This window comes from Protopterus annectens, chromosome 12.part0 (genome assembly GCF_019279795.1).
Source record: "Protopterus annectens isolate FY-2018-M chromosome 12.part0, PAN1.0, whole genome shotgun sequence".
Lineage (NCBI taxonomy): Eukaryota > Metazoa > Chordata > Ceratodontiformes > Protopteridae > Protopterus > Protopterus annectens.
Window position 1 is genome coordinate 609,369,265 of NC_056746.1, and position 27,488 is coordinate 609,396,752.

Here is a 27,488-nt window from a genome sequence, read left to right on the forward strand (position 1 = left end):
CTGGCAATTGATGGAGGGGAATCCCTTGCGGTTTATGTAGCGTCTACCCTGCTCCCCAGGTGGTGACTTGATTTGTATGTGCGTACAGTCTATCGCACCTAGTACCTCCAGGTATTGTGCCACACGGTGGAAGTGGCACATATTGCTAGCCAACTCCTCCTGAGATCTGGGGAAGTATATATGCTCATTGGCATGTGGTAACATGGCATCCAGAAACTGGTGTAGTACCCTGGAAGCTGATGCCTGTGAGATGCCCATTATATCCCCAGTTGGCCTTTGAAAGGTAGCTGTGGCCAGTATTCGCAAGCTTACACGTACCTTTGTGTCCACTGGGATGGGCTCCCCTCTGTTGTTTCTTGTTCTCAGGCGTGGCCAGCACAGCTCCACTATTTGCTGTAACGTGTCCCTATCCACCCTGTAACGCTCTACTATCTCCAGGTCTTGTAGCCCCTGGTAGGTTACCCTTGGTCTGATCATTCTCCTTCTCCTCTGAGGCCTACGGTAGTTGTCGGCATCCTCCTCCACAACTCCGTCTGTCTCTAACACATGCTGATGGATCACGGCCACGGCAGCACCCAACATGTACATTTTAAAAGTTCCCCGTGTGTTTACACCTATGGTGCGGCGTTTGGGAATACACGGCTGTGTGTTGTGTGCATTCACACTTTATACTGTTGTGCTGTACACCCGGTGATGTCATAGGGTGTGTCTGTGCGGCCGTATCTGGGGATTATCTTCCGTGTTTTACCATTGGCACTGCAACGCTGTTGCCTTTGGTGTTGCATTACTCTTGCCTGCAATGGATTACCTTTCGACCTTCCCTTACTGTTTCTGCACGTTGCACCTACTATTTCCTGGCATGCATCCTGCAAAGCCCTGTCATGTGTAGTTTCTGGGACATGGCATATCATGCGTTTTGTATGCCACCGCCATTATGCTGCCTGTCTGCTTGGCTCTGCTGTGTCAGGTCTTCACTGTTTGCAATCTGCTACCTCCCCTACTTTCTTTGCATTCATATGCCTCCCCTATCCCGTTTTGCAGGTTTCTGCATGCAGAGTTGTCAGCTGCCGATTGGCCTTCGTGGGTTGATTAGTGTTGATTGCTCATTACTACTCCAATTACACTGCTTCCGCATTTCCTCATATTCTCAACATCACCTTCCTGTTTCCGATGTTATTTGCGGGGCGAGCGTCACATGACTGGGTTAAGGGAACGTAGTCATCCTCGTGCACATGCACCTCTGCTCGCATTGTGTGCTCTCAGCTCAACTATTTCCCCACACGCCGGTCCTGCAGCTATGTGCAATGTACAGCCCAGGTTTGCTGAGCTCCAATGTGCTTCCTCCTACAGTGGCACACCCCTCTGCAGGTGACATGTATTCCCTCTGAGCCACTCCTCAGTGTATTACCGCTGTGCCGTTTGGTACAGCCTTACACCGGCGGGGGGTTTGCGATTCAGTATTATCTGCCTCATTTGCATGGCATTGACTACTAATTCATAGTTACCATGCTGAACACTGCCACGAGTCCTTGGCAACCCTTGCACCATGGTTGTGGCTTTCCATGCATACCATAGTGTATTGTGGCTGTGAAGCTGATGTGTATTACGCTGCTGTTTTATAACATTGTCATATTATTTCATTGTTTTGCACCTTCCGCAGACATGTCCTGGGGTTCTGCTGTGAGTTTCTGTGGACATACCATTTATGTTATTATTTACATGTTGTGCATGTTTTCTTTTGACATTCTCTGTGTCTTTCGCCATTGGCATATGGCAACAGTGTGATACCTGATGCTGACAGCCTTCCGTTACTCCTATGTTATGTTTGGGAAAATGTAAACCGTTTTTTTTTGTTTACATTGCCGTGGCCTTATGCTACGCCTGCACCACTTCGTGGATTGCTATATGCCTTCATTTGCATGGTGCAACACCGCACATGGGGTGTTTAGCATACCTACGCCGGTGGCGGCGCTGATCCGGCGCACGCTGGTAGTGCACGTGGGATTGGATCGTACCTGAATCGCTCGGCGGCCATATTTGGCGTTGTAACGCCTACGCTGTGCGTGCGCCTGGCGCAAGGTTCATGAATCCCGGGGAATGTTTATTTGAAGGAATGTATCCAGCTTAAACATATACAGTACTTAAAGGGCTACACTTTTGGAAGTTTCCGAATGGAGTGACTAGTGACAGTGATATTTACAATGAATTGACTAATTTATTTGATAAATGTGGTGGTCAAGTAATGACTATATGTTACCTTTGACAGGAAGATACACCAGTCAATTGTTCTTTGATGCAAAAATCCAAGTTTAATTCACACAAGCAGCTTCTAAGGTTTAAAATCAAAGCACATAAAGGCACATCTTAAAATTTCATTCATTTTACCTTCATAAATGATAGAATCCATCAACACAATATCACCCCCTTTGTCAGGTTTCATCATGCGGACTTCACGATTCTCTTGCAACTCACCTAAGACCTCCTTCTCCTTATTAATTAAATTAGACTTATATCTAACATTGGAGAATTCTCTCTGTACTTCCTTCTCAACTATTTTTTCAAAGTTCTTTAGTTAAGGATGTAGGGGTGGGTTGTAAGTGCTTTTATGCCTCAATTTACTATCAACTTCATTACTTTTTGATGGAAACATCAACCCAAGGTTCACTTTCCTAGTACATATTCTTAAATTCATTATAGTTTTTGTAAGGTTACCCTTCTTTTGAGGTATAAATTTTAAGCCTTTAGATAAGACACTAAAATGTTCCTTAACAAGTTTAACACTACTAAAATTAATTATACTAAAGCCTTCACATGTATATTTCTTCTAATTTCCTTCATCAACACATATTTGACCGGAAAAATGGGAATGGGGTATACTCTCTCTGTTCAGTATCCCCCCCCCAGTAAAAATTTTGTTGCTGATAATTTTTATTATTTCTTATTATTTCAGATCTATGCAATTCTGGGTAGTCAAAAAAGTCATCAAGGTTCCCCACATTCCCACACATGCATTTTCCATATCATTACTCCCTGTGTTAATATTACTTTCTGGCTGGATAACAGCATGTACAATTTCATTCTGGCTAAAACTTTTAGGCTTTGGATAACTAATATTATTTCTGTATTCATTACTGTCATGCTCTAATTTCCTTAATTTCCTCTGTATCAATTCTTCACGTTTATCATCAATTTGCAGCCTAACTTTGTAATATTTTCCTTCTCAGTGGGTATAGTAAAAATCAAGTCATTTTTTATACAATCATTCAGTTCCTCCACCTCTTTCTGAATTCCTTCCTTTATTCTATCATTTTCTGTAATAATTGCTTTTAATATTTCAAGTCCACATCCATTCAAAATATCTAATAATTCTTTATGAAACTACACCCCTCGTGGACATTGTTTGGATACTTCCAAACACACAATCCCTTGGGGACAATTCCCCAACAATACATTCCTTTAAATAGGAATTTTCAATATCCAAAGTCCTATATTTTAGCATTAATTTAGACATTTTGTTAAGCTTAACATTGTATGAATCAGTAACAGTGGGTTTAATACCCACATTATCTCTGAATTTCACAGCAAAGCTAACTTTTAACCAGTCTTTTAAGTCTTTTATATCATTTCCAAAAGAAGTACTTGCCATAGCTGCTGTCTCAGATCGAATCCTTTGTCCAGGCATAATATCCATTGTTTCTGGTTCACTTTCACTCTGTTCAGACTCACAACCCCTTAGAGCCCTGGGCATTTGTTGAAAGGTATTAATTCCATCTGTTTCCTCACCTCCACTGGTCAGAGCCGTTTGTCTGCCTGAAAACATGCCACCACCATTAATTCCCTTAGTTTTAGAGCTACTTGAAGCTCTAACTTCTTGGTTACACCCATTCTGTTCTCTCAGGCAAAAGGCGACCATGGATTGGCTCAGGGGAGTCAGTAGATATATCAATTCCAAAAACTGACCAATCAGATTTCACGTTTGGCCAAGATCCTCTTGCCCTGAATTCTCTACAGGCAGGCTGCTGTTAACCATGTCTAAAGCCTCAGTAAAGACAAATAAACCAAGTAAAAGCCAGCAAAGGTATAAAAAAGAACTATAAACTCCAAACAAGTACCATTGACAGGAAAATACAGCAGTCAATTGTTCTTAGATGCAAAAATCCAGTCATTTTGCCTTCATAAATGATAGTATCCATCAGCACAATCCCACTCCTTTTGTCAGGTTTCATCACTCAGACTTGAAGATTCTCTTGCAACTCAGCTAAGATCTCCTTCTCCTTATTAATTAAATTAGACTTATGTCTAACATTAAAGAATTCTCTCTGTACTTCCTTCTCAACAATTATTTTCAAAGTTCTTTAGTTGAGGATGTAGGAGTGGGTTGTAAGTGCTTTTATGCCTCAATTTACTATCAACTTCATTACTTTTGATGGAAACATCAAACCAAGGTTGACTTTCCTAGTAAATAGTCTTAAATACATTATAGTTTTTGTAAGGTCATCTTTCTTTTGAGATATAAATTTTAAGCCTTTAGATAAGAGACTGAAATGTTCCTTAACAAGTTTAACACTACTAAAACTAATTATACTAAACCCTTCACATGTATATCTTTTCTCATTTTCTTCATCAACACATATTTGACCGGAAAAATGGGAATGGGTATACTCTCCCTGTTCAGTACCCCCCCCTCTAGTAAACATTCTGTTGCTGATAATTTTTATTATTTCTTATTATTTCAGATCTACGCAATTCTGGGTAGTCAGAAAAGTCATTAAGGTCCCCCACATTCTCACTCACACATGCATTTTCCCATATCATTACTCCCTGTGTTAATATTACTTTCTGGCTGGATAACAGCATGTACACTTTCATTCTGCCTAAAACTTTTAGGCTTTGGATAACTAATATTATTTCTGTATTCATTACTGTCATGCTCTAATTTCCTTAATTTCTTCTGTATCAATTCTTCACGTTTATCATCAATTTCCAGCCTAACTTTGTAATATTTTTCCTTCTCAGTGGGTATAATAAAAATAAAGTAATTTTTTATACAATCATTCAGTTCCTCTATCTCTTTCTGAATTCCTTCCTTTATTCTATCATTTTTTTTAATAATTGCTTTTAATATTTCGAGTTCACATCCAGGCAGACAAATGGCTCAGACTAGTGGAGGTGAGGAAACAGATGGAATTAATACCTTTCAACAAATGCCCAGGGCTCTAAAGGGTTGTGAGTCTGTCCACTGTAGCACGATCCTGGAGTTAGTATATACAGTTAGGGGATGTGGGGGGCACAGCCCCCCACATAGTTTAGATAAATGTTGTTTTCTGCAAAGTGTTCATCATTTCAGTTATAAGTATCCATGTGTATATTTGAAATGTATGACGTATGTGGGGGGCTGTGCCCCCCACCCCCCCCTAACTACTAACTCCAGGATCATGCTACAGTGGGGAAAAGGGCATAATGCTTTTAATTTCATGTGTCACTGTTATGAGTTTCGATCAAATGGGTTTTAGGTATATTGAACTTTAGGTATTTTGGTCTTGGTCAAATGAGTATCAATCAAATGAACTGTCGATCATATGATGTAGACCTATATATATATATATATATATATATATATATATATATATATATATATATATATACACACACACACACACACACACACACACACACACACACACACACACACACGTACACTGTTATTAATATCTGTATTTCTATTGCTTCCTGTGTGTGTGTGAGTCAGAGTATTGTTTTCGTAAGAATGTTCTGGATTTTTCTTTTTTACAGTAGGTATTAGCATAATCAAATAAGTGATAACTTACATAATTGTTTTACCATGTACTGTAAGAGTGCTGCATTTATTGTACTTGCTGTCCCTGAAGGCTCTACTCCTGAGACTCTACTGTAACATTAAATCACAGCTGACACTTTAGTTTGTATGTTTTAAGACTTGGGTTATTAACTACTTATCTTCATTTTTCTACAGGTTTTTTAACTTTGACATATACTTTGGCATCTTGTTTGAAAAGTAGTGATGTAGCACAGCATTTATTAAGTTTGTACAGCTATCTACATTTTACTTTATCTCTGTTTTAGGCGTATCTAATCCTGCTTTTGAGGGTGATGCTCATAGTGCATACACTTCAGTCGCAATCCGCAATAATAACAAAAATGTTGGTGTTACTTTCAGTCCATTGTCATCCAAACAATCAGAAGGTAAATTAGGTTCTTTTTTATATTTGGACTTACACATGAAATGTGCTAAAATATATGAATTATGCTAAAAAGCATGGTTTAGATGTGCTGTGAAGGGAGACTGTTTATTATTTTAGTATCTGCTTACCCAAATGTAAGCACTGTAAAGCTAACAAGCTTAAATTGTAATTTGCTGAATTTTGGTATTATCCAACAAAAGAGAGGGAGTTTTCTGTATGGTACTATCTCAGTTAACATAATAAACCCTCCATCAAAGTGCTACAGTTTTAAAGCTGATGATATGGTGGGAAGGTGGCCTAATGGTTAAGGTGTTTGCCTTACAAATACAAGGTACAGGGTTTGAATCTCACAGGGGATAATTGGCTAAGCTTAAAATGGCTTGCAAGGGCAGTTAGCTTAGTGCTAATCTATGAACCTATGATATGAGTAGTGTGGGGGAATATCCCAAACATTTTTTGGTTGGAGGGCTTGCCACATCAGTCATGTGATGTGTTTAGCACTTGTGAATTTTGTGTAATGATGTGTGAGTCTATGCATAAATGGGTCTACTTCAGTAGAGTAAAATACCACTTACCTGAATTACAAGTAACCGAGATGGCAAAACCGAAACCTCATTCCTGGAAAAAGAACCCGTTGGACAACATGAAAAGCACATCAAAACATGTTAAACCCACTCAAGTGGGATCCCCCACACCCCTCCTAACTAAATATACCAACTCCATGATCACAATATAGTGGGGAAAAGGGACAGATTTCACATGTTGGCCAAGTGGTTCTTTTCCCGGGAATCTGCTTCGGTGATGCTCACATTCATTAAAATGTGGTTTCGGTTTTATCATCTTGTTTATTTGTAATTCAGGTAAATGGTACTTCAGTCAACTGAAGTAGACCTATACATATATATATATATATATATATATATATATATATGTATGTATCGGTCTACTTACCCAAAAAAAACACATCGCCAACATTCACTTCACCGAGACGAATACACTGACAAATCAGAAGACCAACATCCAAAACACCGACATTCTGACCCAAGGTAAGTAACCGCTTGGCCATCCTGTTGAACTTTGCCCCTTACCCCTGTGGTAGTCCGATCTCGGAGTTGGTATATTTAGTTAGGGGGTGTGGGGGGAGAAGCCTCCCACATAGGGGTGTGTTTTTTTTTGGGACGGCCAAGTGGTTATTTACCTCGGGTCAGAATGTTGGTGTTCCGGATGTTAGTCTTCTGGTTTGCCAGTGTATTCATCTCAGTGAAATGAATGTCAGTGATGTGGTTTTTCGGGTAAGTGAAGTATATCCATATAGATAGATAGATAGATAGATAGATAGATAGATAGATAGATAGATAGATACATAGACAGATTTATGGACCTACTTCAGTAGATTGAAATGCCATAATGCAGAAATTTAGAAATCTGAGACAAAAAGACTGGAAATGAACTTTAGCAAATTTTAACATTGCTGAAACTGTAAAAATTGAATCATCTAATATGCATGTCCGGAAGCACCATAGAGGTTTAGAGAGGAGATCATGATGCAGTTACAAAAACTCCTTCTTCATCATTTATATATAATATGTAAGCAAAAAAAATTTCACGTTTAATAACTGTGACTAATAACTGAGATTGCCGTACTGTCAGGATTGGGAAATTTATTATTTCCCCAATGTAGTGTGATCTTGGAGTTGGAATATATAATTTGCTGTGGGTGTGGGAGGCAAAGGAGGACTTGACCCCTGCAAAAATGTGGAAAAAGGTATATTTTTTTAATTGATGTGTTTGAATGTCTAGGTTGTTTATTTGAGTTTGGCACAATCTTTGTGGTGCTTCTGCACATGCGCATTAGGTGATTTGATTTTTAATAGTTTTGGCATTAACCTTCGCCGATATTCATTTGCCATGTTTTCATCTTGTTTTTATAAATTTCATTGCTATGGGATTTCAATCTACTAAAGTAGATATATATATATATATATATATATATATATATATATATATATATATATATATATATATATATATATATATATATATATATATATATATATATATATATAAAGTGGATATAAAAAGTGTACACACCCCTGTTAAAATGCCAGGCTTTTGTGATATAAAAAAATGAGACCACAATAAATCATTTCAAAATTTTTCCCACCTTTAATGTGACCTATAACCTGTACAACTCAATTGAAAAACAAATCTGTTAGGGGGAAAAATATAAAAAATAAAAAATATGCAATATATATATATATGTGTGTGTGTGTGTGTGTGTGTGTGTGTGTGTGTGGATATATATATATATAGGAACCACACAAAGGAAACCAACGGCCTGTAAACTCCCAAAGGAAATCCAACAGCAAACTCAGCTGGAGTACACCCAAAGTAAGCAGCTATACAAGCAGATAAATTCAATAAGTGAAAAACTGAAAGCTGAAAACTGGAAAACTGGAAAAACTCTGGCAAAACTGCTTTATTTAAGCCTTAAAAATATAGCTTTTCGTCAGTCCACAGACTAACTTCTTCAGAAACAATGTATCCAAAAAAAAAGTTTCAACAGTACTCTTGGCTTTAAAAACTCTGAGTAATGACATCACTTCCTCAAATTGACTTAAAGGGATAGCACACCCTCTTTCCATCACTATGATCATCACACTCAAGTATTCATGCAATAATATAATTCCACTTAAAAATTAGATGAATGGAATTAAAAATACAATAATAAAAGAATATATATATATAAAATAATATTATAATGAAGTCAAATATGAACATTATGATTATAAATGTACATATTCTAACTAAAAACCTGATGCAGCAAATACAAATTCCCAAACTGCATAAAATTCACTGCTCCATTTCTATATGTGACTCTCCTATTTACCAAGTATGATGGGGTTCAACATCTAAAAAAATGTTTATAAAAATAAATTTTATAAAATTTAAAAAAAAAAAATGTTATTCATGTAAACATGCATAAATATAAACTCATTAAAATACCCCAAATTGAATTTAACTACCTCTCCAGGCTCTTTAACTTTAAAATGCATGAAATGGACAACATGCCATTGAGACCTGGAGAAGCAAATGCTCTGAGTCTCAATTGCCAAAGCAATTCCTTCCTTTCTAATAATAATGAATCCTTCCCTTTTCCATGTCTGGTATTTATATGATCAATAGCCATAAAGCCAAATCCATGCTCAGGATGCTCTTGAATGTGTTTAGCTAGGGCATTTTCTTCCTTGTTCTTTTTTATAGCATAATCGTGTTCATATATGCGTTGGCACAGTTTCCTGTCCATTTTCCCCACATAGAAACACGGACAGGAAAGACATACTGCCACATATACAACATGAGAACTTTTACAGTTATATCTTCCTTTTACTGTGTAGATGTTGTTCCGGATAGAAAACTGTCGCCCCGTTTTGACAAATCTGCAATATCTACATGAATTGCATGTATACATACCAGCCCTTATATTTGTACCTCCCGACTGGCCTTCCAAAATGTTCTTTAGGCCAGGGCCCTTCCTATATGTAAACTGAACTAGGGGACCCAATTGCTGCAGCCCGTCAAACTCACTGATAGTGACTGCCCAAAATCTTTTTATAATAGAGCTGATTTCTGGGGCATCCAAACTATATGTCATTACATACCTCATGGACTGATTAATGGACTGAGGATTCTCATCTGTCCCCTTATCTACATTCAGTGACCCCTGATGGAAATTCAATAGCGGTTGGTAAAATCCAACCCTTCTCTTCTGCTGTACCTCCATTATTAGCTCTACCAACATGGGGGTCGGGTAGCCTCTATTAGAAAACAATTCTTTGATGTTTTCTATTTCTACCACAAAATCATCATCTAAGGTCACCATTCTAGCCGCTCGGACTAACTGTCCTTTCACAATGGCACGTTTTTGGTGATATGGATGATTACTATCGAAATGAAGGTAGCTGTTGGACCATGTCAGCTTTCGATAAATCTTGGCTACCATGCACCCATTTTCAGGTGATTTTATTAACTCCACATCTAAATAAGACACCCTCATTTCATGATACTCCCAGGTGAATTTCAAAAACTCAGTGGAATTGTTGAACTCCTTCACCAAACTGTCCGCTACCTCCCTATTTCCTTCCATAACGATAAAAATATCATCCAAAAACCTCGTATACAGATGGACCCTCTCTGCTAAAAATGGATGCTTGAACACAAAATTGCTCTCCCACGATGCCAAAACCAAATTGGCAACGCTCCCCCCCACATGGTGACCCCATTGGGACCCCTTTTATCTGATGATAATATTTCAGATTGAATGTCACAAAATTGCAAGTGAGAATATATATATCTATGGTTCCCCTTCACAAAGTCAAATGGCCACAATCTCGAAAGTCATATGGTCGAGACCATATTCTCGAAATTGTGGAAGCTCGACTCTGTGAATGGGGAACAGCATACAACACAGAACGGGAGATTTCCCTTTCTGCACTGCAGTGCGATCTCAGAGTTGGAATAAATAAATAGCGGGGGGTGCAGAAACACTTTGTTGTGTTACGTTTTTCTGTTTTTCTGCTCCCTTTCACGAAGTCGAGTTTCAGAAATTTGAGCATATGTCTTCGGCCATATGTATTTCAAGTTTCTGAACATTCAACTTTGTGAAGGGGAACCATATATATATATATATATATATATATATATATATATATATATATATATATATATATATATATGCATGTCTATGTGCATGTACATGTATATGTATATGTGTTTGCATATGTTCATGTCTATGTATATCTATATTTTTTGCAGTTTATTCTCTTCTATTATTTGGCTTCACTGTGGTGTAGCACAAGATGATAAATTCAAAGCCAGTTCTAGATTGAGACTAATTTCATATCTCACACTTTTGAGTGTATTTTTTTTCTTCTAAAGGTAAAAAGGATGTCTCTTAAATAATGGCAAAAAAAACATATGCTAGCCATTTACCTTGCCACTTTCATTAGCTACAAATAACAGTAGGTCTAGTTTACAGGTCCCCAAAACACAATGACTAAAATACCATGTCATTTCATAGTAGGGAAAGAAATCTATTGTTTTTTCATTCAGATAAGAAAAAAGTTGTGTCCAGCAGTTGATGTTGAAAACTGAGAAAATAATAGCTTTTGATTAACTTGGAAGAAAAATGCTTGAAAAGATATATGGATCACTTCTGAGAACAGTGAAGTGCAAACAAAGTGGAAGAACATAAACATTTTGTCGAGGAACAAGCAGTACAGTGTTATCTGCAATGCATGCCATAAAGACAATCTAAAGAAAGAATGGCTCACATAACAGTTCCAGATCATTCATGGAGCAGACTGGGCAATGATTTGGACCATTTCAAAGAGGCCAGTGTTTCATAAATGTGCATTATTATTATTCCTTGAAATAATCAGGCTGAAAGAAATAAATACAGATGTGATTACTACATTAAGTTTATATTCTTGATGGACAATTCCTGACATCCTCATATATTACAGTGGACTTCAGTATACAAATCTAGAACTCTAAAAATGTGTGCATCAGTGGGAAGTCAGATGTATGACATGCAGTCTATACTATCTTCATTCCAATGGACCTGCGGACAGAACAACTATCCAATAAGAAAGAATTGTAATAAGAGTTATGGCAATCATTATCTCACAATTCTCAAATATAGGAATATTACATTGCAGGCATTCGGTTTCTCACCACCTCAGCTGTTAATGGGCAGATGGCTGGAAAGCTGATTAACCACTTCAACTATATTGATGATACCTGAGAATTAGTATAACATGTAGGGAATATTGGAAGGAAATCAGAGATGTCATAAGTATTGCATTGACAGAAACTGCAAAAGACATTCAGATTTTGAGCTTGCAGTCAAAGTATAAACCCAAAAGCCTTGGAAATGTTTGTTGCTTGGAAACCAGCATCTTACATAGCCTGGGAGGAAAAAGAAAGTTTTACTGAAAAAATGTAGACTTTTGTGCAGGACAAATATGTCTGGTTTTGTGCAGGACAAATATGTCTGATTTGAAGTTCCAAAAGGAAAGCAACTAGATGCACCATATTCCATATGAATGCGAGAAGCAGAGACTGTGGTGATCAAGAGTTGCAAAGAAAGACTTCAGAAATTGTGTCTCCAAATAAATCAGTAAGAGTGAAATAATGTGCATGGGCTAACCCTAACCCTTCCTCTGCTCCTACCTTTAAACTCAACCCTTCTCATAGGTCCAGTAACATCTTTATACAAGCAGTAACATAGCTAGGGCAAAGCGACAGGGGCAACTATCCCAGGTGCAAAGTGTTGGGAGGGAGGGATCAGGTGATCCAGATCTCTCCTTAATGCAATATTGGCTTTTAAAAAAGCCAATTTTTTGTTTTTATCTTAAATTACTTCTTGTTAATTGTTGTTGTTTTATATGTTGCTGGACTATTTGCCGAATAAGAATTTCATTGTACTTTGTGACGCTGTCTCTAGTACATATGACAATAAAAGTGAATTGAAATTAAAATCTGGCTTTGTATTTCCGATCATACCTGAGCACTGTTTAACCTGTAGCAAGCAGTTTGTTGCAGTTTAAAAAGCAGAAAAAAAAGATAATCTGTTTTTTTTTTTAAACTGAAACCTAAATGTTGTAGTGCTCTATGCAGGCAGGATATAAACTGCAGCAACGGTTTGATATAGTTCAAAAGAAGAGCTTTTTTTAAAATAAAATGTGCAGAAGGATGGTGGATGGCAGGGCAGAGAACTGGGACTTGACTGGCTAGGGCAGGAGGGAAGGGCATGCCTTGTATCTGGCCATCTGATTGGTGTGCCAATAGCAGGAATGGCTTTTTTTTTTCTCTTCACTGGAACAGCTGTGGGGGTTATGTGAATCTAACTGTTATAAACAGATCAATTGCAGTGATGAGGGGCCAGGGCACTGGACTGAGGTTCCAGCACAGGACACTTGTTGAACTAGCTATACTTCAGCATAAAAACATAACAATAAAGCCATCTAGACTTTAATCCGTACTCTAACCCTAATCCATACACACACAGACACACACACACACACACACACACACACACACACACACACACACACACACACACACACACACACACACACACACACATACATCCAAACACACAGCCCTTGTGCCAAAAATTGCATTTGTAACAAAGTTTTGTTATTTTGATCCATTCTGCTTACCTAAATTCAATAAAATAAATTCAACCATTCCTCCACTCAACATACCCAGCACTCAATCAGCTGTGAACCCAAAACTGGCATTCACTGAAGGCAATGCATGATCAATGGTATGGTACCCATATATATGCACAAAAGCAGGCTCCCATAGGCTTTATGTTGTGGCAGCATGATGGATTTATTGGGCGTATGTAACATTTGGCTGTATGGCTTCTTTTCATGAAATTGAATACAATGTATATCCAGTAATCTGTGTTTGGTGCCTTCTCTTTCCTGAGTTTGTGTCATATCAGAATCATTACCTTGTTCCAAATCCCCAAACCATCAGATACAAACATCGCAGTATTCAAAGAAATCCAATGTACTAAGCTCCAAAAATTCTATGATGAAGTATCAAAATGTAGGCATAACTGTAACCCCCAAATATACTCTAAAACAGCATAACTCCAACCAAAAACAAAAAATAAAATTGAAAATCCCACAACAAAAGTGCTGTCATGGAACCTTGTTTAATAAGTTAAAAACACAAGCCTAAATGCTTTCACCCTTTAATACAAACAGGGCATCGTAAGAGTGAATTATTTAAATAAAACAACAACTTATATAGACCTAATGGTCACATGATTACAAATAATTAAAGAAATATGTACCTAAAATCTATTATAGCCTATCAAATATTAAAATTATATTGTGTGACATTATGACATATAAATTAATATAAATATTATATAATTTATATATAATTTATATGTATATATATATATATATATATATATATATATATATACATTAATAAACCATGGTAAATAAACCATGTAATCATGTGACCATTGGATCTATATAAGTTGTGGTGTTGTGGTTTTACTTAAATGGTTCACTCTGATGATGCCCTGTTTGTATTAAAGGGTGAAAGCACTTAGTCTTCTGTTTTTAACTTATTAAACATAGTTCCATGATGGCGCTTTTGTTGTGGCGTTTTTAATTTTATTTGTATAACTGTAACCCACAAAATGTTGATCTGGCTAGTAGTTATGCTAATAAATTATATGCTAGATAAATGTATTGACGTGACAGTTCCTATCAGAGCAAAACAAATTGGAATGTTCAAGGGCAAACCAAACTGCAGGGGCAGATGCATAAATAAAAATACAATAAGAGATAAAAAAAAAAAAACTTCTTAGAATATAGAGCAAAACTGAAGACTTACAAAAGAAGGTCAACATCAGAAATTTATTGAAGGTACTGAAAAATGCCATCAGGAAAACAAAAGCATCCCGTGAACACAGAGTAATACAGGAAGATAAGGGATAATTACAAATTCTTCTTTTTGTTTAAATTAGGAAATTAAGAACTAACACCTTTCTTTACTTACATCTGGAAGTTATGAAATAGCACCCAATGTCAGTCTGAGCATATTCAAAATGGCACAATCAACTTGAATCCAGTTGACAGCACAAACCTGTAAGCTAATAAATTTAGTGCAAATTTTACCCCAGAGATAACTATACCAAATGTTATATGCTAAAGGATCTCAAACCCTATCCTTACAAAAGAACACTTGCTAAAGTACTTCGCTCAACAAAAAATACATTCTCCATGGGACCTGATAACATACCTGGTTGCTTGCTAAACTAAACATGCCATACTGTATTCTGTTCTACAGCTGTTCATCCTAGCTTTGCCACTGGCTTTATCCCCAAGGTGTAGAACACAACAGTTGTAATGACATTTCAGAAGGGCAGCCCAACCATAGACCTCGGAAACTACAGACTCATCAGCCTGATGAGCTTCATCTGCATGGTTAAGGAACAGATCATATCTGACCTGGTAAGCATGATATTGCATATCGTATAAGACTCGACCCCAAGTAGTCTGGCTTTGTTAAAGGTAAATCATGTCTAGTGAATCTGGTAAACTTCTTTGAGAGAGTAATGCAAGTCATGGACAGTAGTCATACTGTCTATACAACATATCTTGACCTCACCAAAACATTTAAACCATACCACATGCCAATATAATTAATAAGCCAAATTTGCTGCAAACTGATCCCAATGCAGTTAGGTGGACAGCAGATTAGCTGAGGACAGAGCCTGCAGAGTGAGAGTGGTGGGTGCAGGTGGGTACATCCTCAAAGCACATAAAGGTGTGCAGTAGGTGCCTTAAGGATTTGTACTATGCCCTTTACTATTCAGCATATACTTCTCTGATCTCCAAATGAAAAACTAAGATCTCTGGATAAGCAGGTTCATAGGTTCATACTAGGCTATCTGCCCTAGGGCATTTATAAGCCTAGCCAGAGTATGTTTGGCTTTCTCCACCCATTTTAAATTTATTTTGCTATGCCCTTTTTTGAGGTTAATATACTGTGCCTCTGTCTAACAGTGACACAGAAGTGATACCTGGGGTAAACCTACGATCTCCCATCCACTCATCAAGATTCCTCTTGAAGAGAGTCAATGAGGGACTCTGCCTGACCTGGACTGGGATTTTATTTCAGAGTGAAGGGAGCCTCTGGGTTATGAATCTGTCCCTCCAGCATGTCCTATTTATTTCAGTGCTGAGGTTCAAGTCTCTCGAGCGTGTAGCTTGATGGGATTTGGATTTTTTGAAGTGCAGCATGTCCCTTAATTCCGGGTTGGACATGGCTTTATATGTCAGGCACAGGTCGCCTCTGAGCAGGCGGTATGCCACTGAGTAGAGCTGGAGTTTCTTTAACCGGGCAGCATATGGCATCTGTTTGAGCCCTTCAATCCTCTTGGTGAGGTACTTTTGGGGTCTTTCCAGTTGCTGCAGGTGTTTGGTAAGGTACATCCCAAAAGGGGCATTGTACTCGATTATGGGCCTGATGATGGATGAGTAAAGAGGCACGATGACCTCCCCTAATCTAGATGTGAATCTCTTCATGATTAGGTGGGCTATATAAAATGTTTTTCTAACCACTTTGGCCACGTGGTTGTCAAATGAGAGATTGCTATCAACTTGGGTCCCCAGGTCCCTAATTACTTCTTCTGTACTTAATGGATTACCACCTATGTGGTAATTTGTGGGCACTTTGTTTTTGCCAAAGGGGATGACTATACACTTTTTGGCGTTTAGCTTGAGGCCATGGCTCTGGCACCAGTTGTCTGTTTCTATGAGGTCCTTTTGGAGGACGCTTGTGTCAGCTGGAGAGTCGATTATGGTGCCCAGTTTACAGTCATCTGCGAACTTGGTCAGCCACAGTCCTTCTGTGCTGGCCTGTACCTCCAAGAAATATATACCGAACAAGAGCAATCCCAGGACTGAACCTTGTGGGACGCCACTTGTAACTGGTTTGGAGTCTGACATGGCTCCAGCAATTCTAACCATGTGGGTTCTGTCCTTGAGCCAGTTTGCAACCCATCTAGTGACATACAAACATCACAGTATTCAAAGAAATCCAATGTACTAAGCTCCAAAAATTCTATGATGAAGTATCAAAATGTAGACATAACTGTAACCCCCAAATATACTGTAAAACAGCATAACTCCAACCAAAAACAAAAATAAAATTGAAAACCTCACAACAAAAGTGCTGTCATGGAACCTCGTTTAATAAGTTAAAAACACAAGACTAAATGCTTTCACCCTTTAATACAAACAGGGCATCGTAAGAGTGAATTATTTAAGTAAAACCACAACTTATATTGACCTAATGGTCACATGATTACTGATAATTAAAGAAATATGTGCCTAAAATCTATTATAGCCTATCAAATATTAAAATTATATTGTGTGACATTATGACATATACATTAATATAAATATTATATAATTTATATATAATTTATATGTACATATACATTAATAAACCATGATAAATAAACCATGTAATCATGTGACCATTGGATCTATATAAGTTGTGGTTTTACTTAAATGGTTCACTCTGATGATGCCCTGTTTGTATTAAAGGGTGAAAGCACTTAGTCTTGTGTTTTTAACTTATTAAACATAGTTCCATGATGGTGCTTTTGTTGTGGCGTTTTTAATTTTATTTGTATAACTGTAACCCCCAAAATGTTGATCTGGCTAGTAGTTATGCTAATAAATCATATACTAGATAAATGTATTGACGTGACAGTTCCTATCAGAGCAAAACAAATTGGAATGTTCAAGGGCAAACCAAACTGCAGGGGCAGATGCATAAATAAAAATACAATAAGTGATAAAAAAAAACTTCTTAGAATATACAGCAAAACTGAAGACTTACAAAAGAAGGTCAACATCAGAAATTTATTGAAGGTACTGAAAAATGCCATCAGGAAAACAAAAGCATCTGGTGAACACAGAGTAATACAGGAAGATAAGGGATAATTACAAATTCTTCTTTTTGTTTAAATTAGGAAATTAAGAACTGACACCTTTCTTTACTTACATCTGGAAGTTATGAAATAGCACCCAATGTCAGTCTGAACGTATTCAAAATGGCACAACCTACTTGAATCCAGTTGATAGCACAAACCTGTAAGCTAATATATTTAGTGCAAATTTCACCCCAGAGATAACTATACCAAATTTTATATTCTAAAGGATCTCAAACCCTATCATTAAAAAAGAACACTTGCTAAAGTACTTCGCTCAACAAAAAATACATTCTCCATGGGACCTGATAACATACCTGGTTGCTTGCTAAACTAAACATGCCATACTGGATTCTGTTCTATAGCTGTTCATCTTAGCTTTGCCACTAGCTTTATCCCCAAGGTGTAGAGCACAACAGTTGTAATGACATTTCAGAAGGGCAGCCCGACCATAGACCTCGGAAACTACAGACTCATCAGCCTGATGAGCTTCATCTGCATGGTTAAGGAACAGATCATATCTGACCTGGTAAGCATGATATTACATATCTTATAAGACTCGACCCCAAGTAATCTGGCTTTGTTAAGGGTAAATCATGTCTAGCGAATCTGGTAAACGTCCTTGAGAGAGTAATGCAAGTCATGGACAGTAGTCATACTGTCTATACAACATATCTTGACCTCACCAAAACATTTAAACCATACCACATGCCAATATAATTAATAAGCCACATTTGCTGCAAACTGATCCCAATGCAGTTAGGTGGACAGCAGATTATCTGAGGACAGAGCCTGCAGAGTGAGAGTGGTGGGTACAGGTGGGTACATCGTCAATGCACATGAAGGTGTGCAGTGGGTGCCTTAAGGATTTGTACTATGCCCTTTACTATTCAGCATATACTTCTCTGATCTCCAAATGAAAAACTAAGATCTCTGGATAAGCAGGTCTGTGGATGTTTAAAAACTGGGTGTCATCCTCAAATTCTCTTCTGATATCCAGAAGATACAACTTGAACTTACACATGGTAATAGCTGGTGCACATAAAATGGGCTAAAACTTAATGCTAAAAATTAATGCAATTATTATTGCATTTGGCAAACAATCCCTAAACCAGGCTTATAGCAGAAACGACACTAAACTCCAAAATGAAGATATTATGGGAGACCGTAGAACATGGGTAGACAATTTTCTCTCCATTGATCATTGTGATGCAACAGTGGTTAGGTAAGCCATCAACCTGGCACTGCAGATTGCAAAGGGTATCTTCTCCAGATCCAATGAAGTCCCTAACATTCCCTGTATTCCACACTTAATCAGGCATGTCATAGAATACAGTGCTTCTTTGGCAGGTATCTTACTAGACATAGAATGTTGTCTGAGAGACACCAGAGGTTCCTAACAAAAAAGTTCATAGGCCTAAAAGTCCTGAGCTACCAGGTGAGCCTGCAGGCTCTGCCATGTATTGGGTTTCTTATAGATTGATAAATGTTGATCTCTGCCTTGATTTTTTTGGCCATTATGGATCGGGCAGTTCAAGATCTCTAACATTTTCACAAATCAGTTTACTGAACACTAGGATCAGAGTTCTGAACCATCTTCAAAAACTAACAAATCATGGTGGAAAGACAAATTTGTCTCACAGTGAATATCCCTTCCCTGTAACAAACTTCCACTCCAGATCAAGAAATGTGACACCCTGTTTTCCTTTAGAAAAGAGTCAGACAAATGGATGGAGATTCACAAATTCACTCCCGGCATATCAAGCCTATCCCTATTTGAAAACATTGGATAAGGTCTGAGGGTGGGTACAGGCAAGGGGGAAATGACCTCATGGCCAGTTGTCTTGTATTTTCTATGATTCTATGACTCTGTGTTATACACTTGTCAGCTTGTGCATCAGTGGTTACCCAGTAATATTTGTTGGTTGTGTTAGAAATGTCAGGATGTAGTATAATGTAGTCAAACACTACGTTATGTTATAACTATCAGGATATCAGTTTAGTCAAACAAGTAACTTTAATTTATAACAACATGACAGAAACGATGTTAACACTTAAGTGGCTTATACCAAATAGCTATAGCTTAAAAAATGCAATGAATTTGGGGTCTGTGCAGTCTTAAAATGTTGACACCATTACATCATTCTTACAATGGCAATGGCTATTTTATATATGTAAAATATATACAAACATTCTTTCAGCTTTATTCTACTTATTGTCACATCTCCTTCTTTTAAAAAAAATCTCTCTGCAAGAAAGATGATGCATCGCCAATATATCTTACGTTTAACACTCTAGCCAAACCCTACAAAAGCATATGGTTATGGAGTACTAACAATATAATTATATGGGAACACTTTATAATCCCGAAATTCTGAAATACTGAATTTTAGAATCCCAAGATTATAAAGCTGAAATCTCAAAAGTTCGAAACCCTAGAAGCACGAATTTCAAAATCCCGGAGTATGGAAATTTTGAAGTAACGCTTCTGGTGTTGCGCTGTGTGAAGGGATAGCTAGAAGTTCAGGTAAGTATTTATGTTTAAGGGTTTTGGTTAGGGGCTTTAGTGTGTGCCAGTGTGTGTGGTTACTGTGATCTGTGTGTGCTAGGGGAACGTAGCTTGTATGGTGGTGTTTTTGTGTGTTTGTCTGTGTAGTGCGACCATGGAGTTAATATATTTAAGTAGGGGGGTGTGGGGAGGCACAGCCCCCCACATGGGGTGTGCAGGGGGCTTGCCTCCCTACTTGTATGTAGTATAGGTTTTAGAGTTTGTGTGTTGGGGGAAGGTGTGTGTATGTGTGTGTGTGGGGTATGGTTAGTGTAGTGTTCGCAATTTTAAAATTCACGTTTCTGGGGTTTCGGGATTGTCAGGTTTCAGTTTTATGATCTTGAAATTCTGAAATTCGGTATTTCAGGATTTCAGGATTATAAAGTGAATCCGATTATATAGCAACCATTGAAAAAATGCATTATTAGCCATTATACCATGATCCCCCATTAATATTCCAAAACGTGCACACTGATTGGCCAGTGTGCACATTGTAAATCGACTTATACTAATGGAAAAAGGTCCGGTCGCCCGGACTTTTTCCATTAGTATAAGTCTCCTTTAAAAACACTGTCTTGCTATGTTAAAAGAGTTTAACATAGCGACACAGCTTTAAAAAAAGCAATAGAGATCTCTGTTGCTTTTTTTAAAGCTGTCTCGCTATGTTAAACTCCTTTAACATAGCGACACAGTGTGTAAAAAGCAATGGAGATCTTGCTTTTTCCGTTGCTTTTTTTTTAAACCTGTCTCGCTATGTTAAATGGGTTTAACATAGCGAGACAGCTTTAAAATAAGCAACGGAGACTCCGTTGCTTATTTTAAAGCTGTCTTGCTATGTTAAACCCATTTAACATAGCGAGACAGGTTTTAAAAAAAAAAGCAACGGAGAAAGCAAGATCTCCGTTGCTTACTGTTCGCTATGTTAAATGGGTTTAACATAGCGAGACAGCTTTAAAATAAGCAACGGACATCTCCGTTGCTTATTTTAAAGCTGTCTTGCTATGTTAAACCCATTTAACATAGCGAAACAGTAAAAAGCAATGGAGATCTTGCTTTCTCCGTTGCTTTTGGCCACAGCTCTGATGTACTGCGTAGGCATGCGCAGTACATCAGAACTGCCGCGGATACCAGACAGCTGCGGAAGGGCAGCAAAGAGGCATTATACAATGCCATTATTTAAGAAAAGTAATTATTTCTTTTCTTAAATAATGTCATAGTATAATAGCAATAACCCATGCCTGGGTGTGGGTAATGCGGGAGTATCATTATTTGAAGCAGGACATTTATGTCTGTTTTTTTCGCCTCACAATAAACGGTGAAACTATCTTGCTGGCTTCTTTTGTGTTTGTTCCAAGGTTGGTTGGCCGAGCATTCATACGAGCAAGGGCTAGTGTTTGATTAATGCGGGATTTACCCACGGTTGTCTTTGTTTGGTCCCTCGGGCTTCGCCCTCGGGACCAAATCATGCCAACCATGGGTAAATCCTGCATTACCCACACCCAGGCGTGGGTTATTGCTATATTACTTAAGTGCCTCAATGATTATGTCCCAACTCTTAGTAATGAGAAAAATGAAACCTCTGTCTGATAACAATTTGTTAATTCCAGGAGCAATTGGGTATTGAAAGAAAAATAGTTAAAACATATTATGAATGCGCCTAGAATGTGGTAATAAAAAGATAGTATAAAAAGTATAGGAATTATACTGTTGTTGTTAATCCATATTAAACTTTGAATAAAAGCATTTGTGGGGGGGGGGGGAGTCTATGAAAGCACACTTATGTTTTCCTAATTAAGGGTTCTAGACTTTGTATCCTGATCTTCTCCATCCTATATTCTGCTTAACTTTCCTACCTCCCTTCAAAACTAGTCCAGCTTCTTCTTGCAGCACTCCTGTTTTTTAACATTTCCATCCCCATGTCATTTATTAATGGCCGTAATCATCTTTCTAGCTGAAATCTGTCCTTTCTTTGCAAAGATAATTACATTGTATATTTGTTTTTGCCTCAATTTCCTGACTAGGATCATATTCCTGATCTACCAGTTCTCATCTCCTTTTCCCATAGATTGTAATGAATCACCGTTCTAATGCAAGCAATGTGAGTTATAATCTGTGAATCTTTGAAATATCAAAATGAAATCATGAATAAATCTTCTTATTAATGAATGCCAGATAAACTTAAAAGATAACAGTAAGTTTCTCAAAGCAGTTAACATTCTTACTATTATGCTAACACCTGAGAAATGGTATTTTATTTATCTTTGTTGAACAAGGCCCTCAAGGTTAGACGTAGGACCAGAACACCTCTGCTTCCCTGGGTACTTTGAATACTTCCACTAGGTGACATCATAGTAAGCTGGGAAGTATTTTTCTTTGCTTCTCATCATTCACACAGCAGCCCCTACAGGCAGTACTTGCCTTGCATATAATAAGCTCTCATAACACCTGTAAACAAAAAGGATGCAAACCATAATCTCTTGCAAAAGTGAAGACTTCCTTAAGTATAATATAAACCTTCAAAACCCTGTAACCAATAAACTCAGCCAGAAACCAAAAACTAAATTAAAATGGCAGACAATCTATCATTGTATCTCCCAAAACTTAAAATGAGTAGTGACATACACCCTAATCCTGGCCCAGCCTCCACCCCTCACTCATCCCACCGTGGTACCTTTATCAATCCCATCTTTCCAATACAATACTTTACAAATTCCTCTTCTCCATTTATTGCCCATGTTAACATCAGAAGCATGGATAACAAGCTAGCAGAATTCCATGTATGGTTTGCCTTGCATTCACCTAACATTGTAATAATAACAGAGACATGGCTAAAAATGAAACAAAATACACTGAGATATTCCCTCTAGATTATAACATACTCAGGGCAGACAAAAAAACAGAAGAGAGCTGGTGGAGTTTCACTCTTTCACCTCTTACCCACCCCCAAATTCAACAAAACAGAAACCCTGATATCTACACAGACTAAATCAACATGAATCCTTGTCCATAACAGGAGCTTATATCCCACCCAGAAACAATCATAGCATAGTAAAATATCTGTACTACTGAGAAGCATCCAACACCCCTCACATAAAACTAATATTAGGTCACTTCAGTATTGACTGTCTCTTCTCTCTTTCTGTCTCTCTCTCTCTCTCTGCACTAACAACCCCACCCATACCATAAATCTGGGTCTATATTATAAAAGCAAAAAACCCTATGCTTGAATACCAAAACATCGACCCCTATACTGCGAACCATGAAAATCCCGAACGCACTAAACAGCGAAAAAAAAAATCGAACTGTCATAGTCGGCCAACCCCACCATTACCTATATACTACCTACCCAAATAAAGTAAGTAAACCACATACATACACTAACCAAACCCTACTTCTACCCTAAAGTAAAGCACAAAACCCTACTTCTAACCTCACACTAAACCCCACATACACAACTAACTATGCACATTCCTTATCCCCTCCCTAACCCTAAGGTCTGTAACTACCGCACATGTCCCCTACAGACAAACACCCAAACAAAACAAATAATCCACATACATATATTTAACAAAACTCTACCTCCAACACTACTAAACCCCACATACAAAACTATCTATGCACTATCCTTAACCCCTCCCTAACCCTAAGGTCCGTAACTACCACACACTTCCCATACGGAAATATACACAAAGAAAATAAATAAGCTACATACATACATTTAACAAAACCCTACTCTAACCCTACACTAACTCTAACATACATTACTTATCTAAGCACTTACCTTAACCTGCACCCTATCCTAAACTCTGAACCTATCCAACACTTACCTTATGCAGCTAATCCACAGAAATTTGATATTTCCATTTTCGCGGTTTTTGACTTTCGCTCTAAGTCCACTTCGCGCTATACGGTTCGGCATTTAAGTTTCCGCGTAAACGTCTTTTCGCTTTCATAATATAGACCCCATAAATCTATATGGACTAATGATCACCATTGCTCTCACTTCAACAATAAAAGAAATAAGGATACACAACAGATTGGGTATTCACTTCTATGCCAGGTAAAATACTCTGGTACCCTCTCTCACTTTTTAAGTGACCATCCCCCTACAGTCACCATAAGAAAGCTAACAAAAATCCAGAAACACCACCACATTAATGTGACTCATGACCTGTCAAATGACAACAAAGACACATTCACCCCATACCTAAAACAGTACAACTGACTAACCTAAAACTCTGACCATTCAATGTCGCTGTGTCTCACTTCAATAACATATTCCTAAAAATCCTAAATGAACAGGCGCAATTAGAAAAAAATGAGTTTAGTGCAATATGCAGATGACTCCACTGTTATCACCATAGCTGATACCCACAATCACCTCAAATCTACTTTCTGTGGCTCTTCTCTCAACAACAATCCCATCATAGTTGAATCCAACACTAAACTTCTGGGAGGCATAATAGATGACCAATTCAAGTTTGACCTCCATGTTCACAACTACATCAAAAAAAAAAAAAAAACACCAAAAACAAGGTCTTCTTTACAGAAATAAAAATTATTGTCTAACAAAGCCAGAATCTCTCTTTCCCATGCCTATTTTCTCCCTAACCTTTTATACGGCTCACAAATCCTCACCAATCTTCAGAACTCTTTCAATAAAATTAGAAATTGCCTACAATAAAGTTGCCAGAGTCACAGCAAGTCAAACCTATAAAATTCACCATTGTTTTTCTCTTAGCAGATTAAATTGGCTAATATTTCCCCAACAGCTACTTCTCTCACAGCTTCATGTCATTCATTCCATCCTGTATCTGCCTTCCTTCTGTCCCAGCATCTCCTCACTAGGTCCCTGTACACCCCTCCCAGGACTGTCTGAAGCACTGATCAAAATCAACTTCAAATCTACAAATCAAAAAGCAAAATAGGACAAAAATTTATATCTACTCCCCTATCCTCTTGGGGAACAAACTCTCCCTGGATATTAGAAGCATTAAACAACTGAAACAATTCAAAGCTGATGGGAAAACTTTCTAAAAAGCACCTGGACCTGCCACGGCACATGCCCTCCTTAACTGGCTACCCTCACCTACTCAGCATTCCACCTCCCCTTTCTTTCTCTTAAGTTTCCTATTCTGCAAATCTGTCTTCTACATGCCTTAAACTGTCTACTCTCACATGTTTATGACTAAAACTATTTGTAAACTAAATAACCAGTAGCTAAGTGCTTGCTAACATTCTTTCATATTCTATGCTACTACATAGCAACTTCCTGAATAAAGGCACTCCTGACAAAAATTGTATAATTTTTTACATAGACATGGTGCCTCTATAATATTAATGGGAAACTTTATTCTAACTATGTAATACAGTAGTTACATCCTTAAACAAGGTGCTCCCGACAAGATTATATAACTTTGTATATAGCCTCAGTGCCTTTACAATATTAATGGTAAACCTGTACTAACTTTATTAATATTGTACTGTATTTTGCATGCATGTAAACTGTGCTCACCTAACTCTTTTAATTGTCAACTGTATACTGTCTTTTTATTATTGTACTATACTTTGCATATGTTCTAACTGTAAAGTTTTTCTCCCTAGACCTCTGCTGAAAAAGAGCTATCAGCTCAGTCAGTCTTAATCCCGTCAACAAATGTCAAATAAATAAATAAATAAATAAAGAAATAAATAAAAAGTCAAATACTGCCCTCTGTCCATCCAGAAGCATAACACATCTCATGAAACTTTGAGATTCTGCCTGGAAAACTTGGGCCACAAACAAAACTCAGTCAAACTATCAGAAATTTAGAGAGCTTGGAAACAGAGAAAAATGCCATGCTAAATTAGCAAAAAACATATTACACTAACCTACAAATAAAAAATGATCAGAACTCTAAATTATTCTGGTTTTCCATAAATCAGCTACTACATATTGGCAGTTCAACACAGCCTTCACTTACTCTCAAGTCTTGTAACTCAGCTGACATTGCAAATGAATTTAACTCTAACATTATTAGATCAATCTCTTCCTTACTCAACAGCTTTGCACAAAACAATACCGTGAACATATTGCAAATTCTAATAATGCCCCATACTCTGTCTATCCAGTCTTTTCCCACTGCTGTCATAGAAACACAACTAATGAAACTAAAACCCACCTCTCTAGCAGCAGACATTCGATCCGATGAATATCTAAAAAATGGCAGGAGATGGCATAGCTTAATCTGTCTGAATTCTATTAAACCACTTTATCATTCAATTTAATGCATCTTTACTACAGAAAAAAAAGTCACATCCTCCCCAGTCATAAAAGTGGTCATTCTACCAAAGTTATCAAATGTAGACCCATCACCATCCTCTCCCCCATCAAAAATACTTAAGAATTATATTCAGACTCAGCACCTACACAGTATCATACAAACTACACTCCTCTCTCCTTCACAGCTTATTTTTGTGCCCATGCCACAGTACCTTCACCTCCCTCTGCAACTTCACTAATACTGCTAACACAATGAAAATGATGGTAAACTTGTATCTATTCTCTTTCTTAATCTACCTAAAGCTTTTGACACTGTCTCCCACCCTGTACTCTTACAGAAATTCTCTAGTCTAGGACTTGATAATTCTTTTCTATCTTAGTTTTCTAGTTACCTCGGTAACAGACTCCAGGCAGTAAAATGGCTCACTGACATCTCAGCCTTTCTCCTTGTTGCAGTTGGGGTCCCACAAGGATCCACAGCAAAACCTATCCTGTTCCTATTCAGCATCTTTACTAGTTACCTTGATTTGGTCAGTAAGAATGCTACCTTAGTATAGTATGCAGCTGATTCTACTATCATTTGCTCTGCAACCAACCTTGATTCCCAACAAATGACTGACCCAGGAATCCTTCACTCTATAGAAAACTGGCTGACAACCTCCCAGTTATTCCTAAACCATTACAAAACAAGTCTCTTCACTCCCAAACACCTCACAATTAAGAAAGCATCCTTCACTATTACCTCTTCAAAGAATACCAACATAGAACCTATGACTCAAACTAAACTATTAGGAGTTTATGTAGATAAAGACCTAAAGTTTTGCTTACACATTCAATGTATGGAGAAAATGTACACCAAAGACTAAGTACTATCTATAGGACAAAACGCTATCTAACAAGCAATATGTCATATTG

The 27,488-nt window shown here is 37.6% G+C and overlaps 1 protein-coding gene across 3 annotated transcripts in view; it reads left to right on the plus strand.

Moving 5' to 3' along the window:
* The window catches only part of TMC5 (transmembrane channel like 5), a 1,577,296-nt gene that overhangs the window by 615,677 nt on the left and 934,131 nt on the right, over nucleotides 1–27,488 (plus strand). For all 3 annotated transcript variants that reach the window (XM_044089737.1, XM_044089736.1, XM_044089738.1), the window contains one exon: nucleotides 6,103–6,222. In XM_044089737.1, coding sequence (XP_043945672.1) covers nucleotides 6,103–6,222 — 120 coding nt within the window. The remainder of the gene's footprint in view (nucleotides 1–6,102; nucleotides 6,223–27,488) is intronic.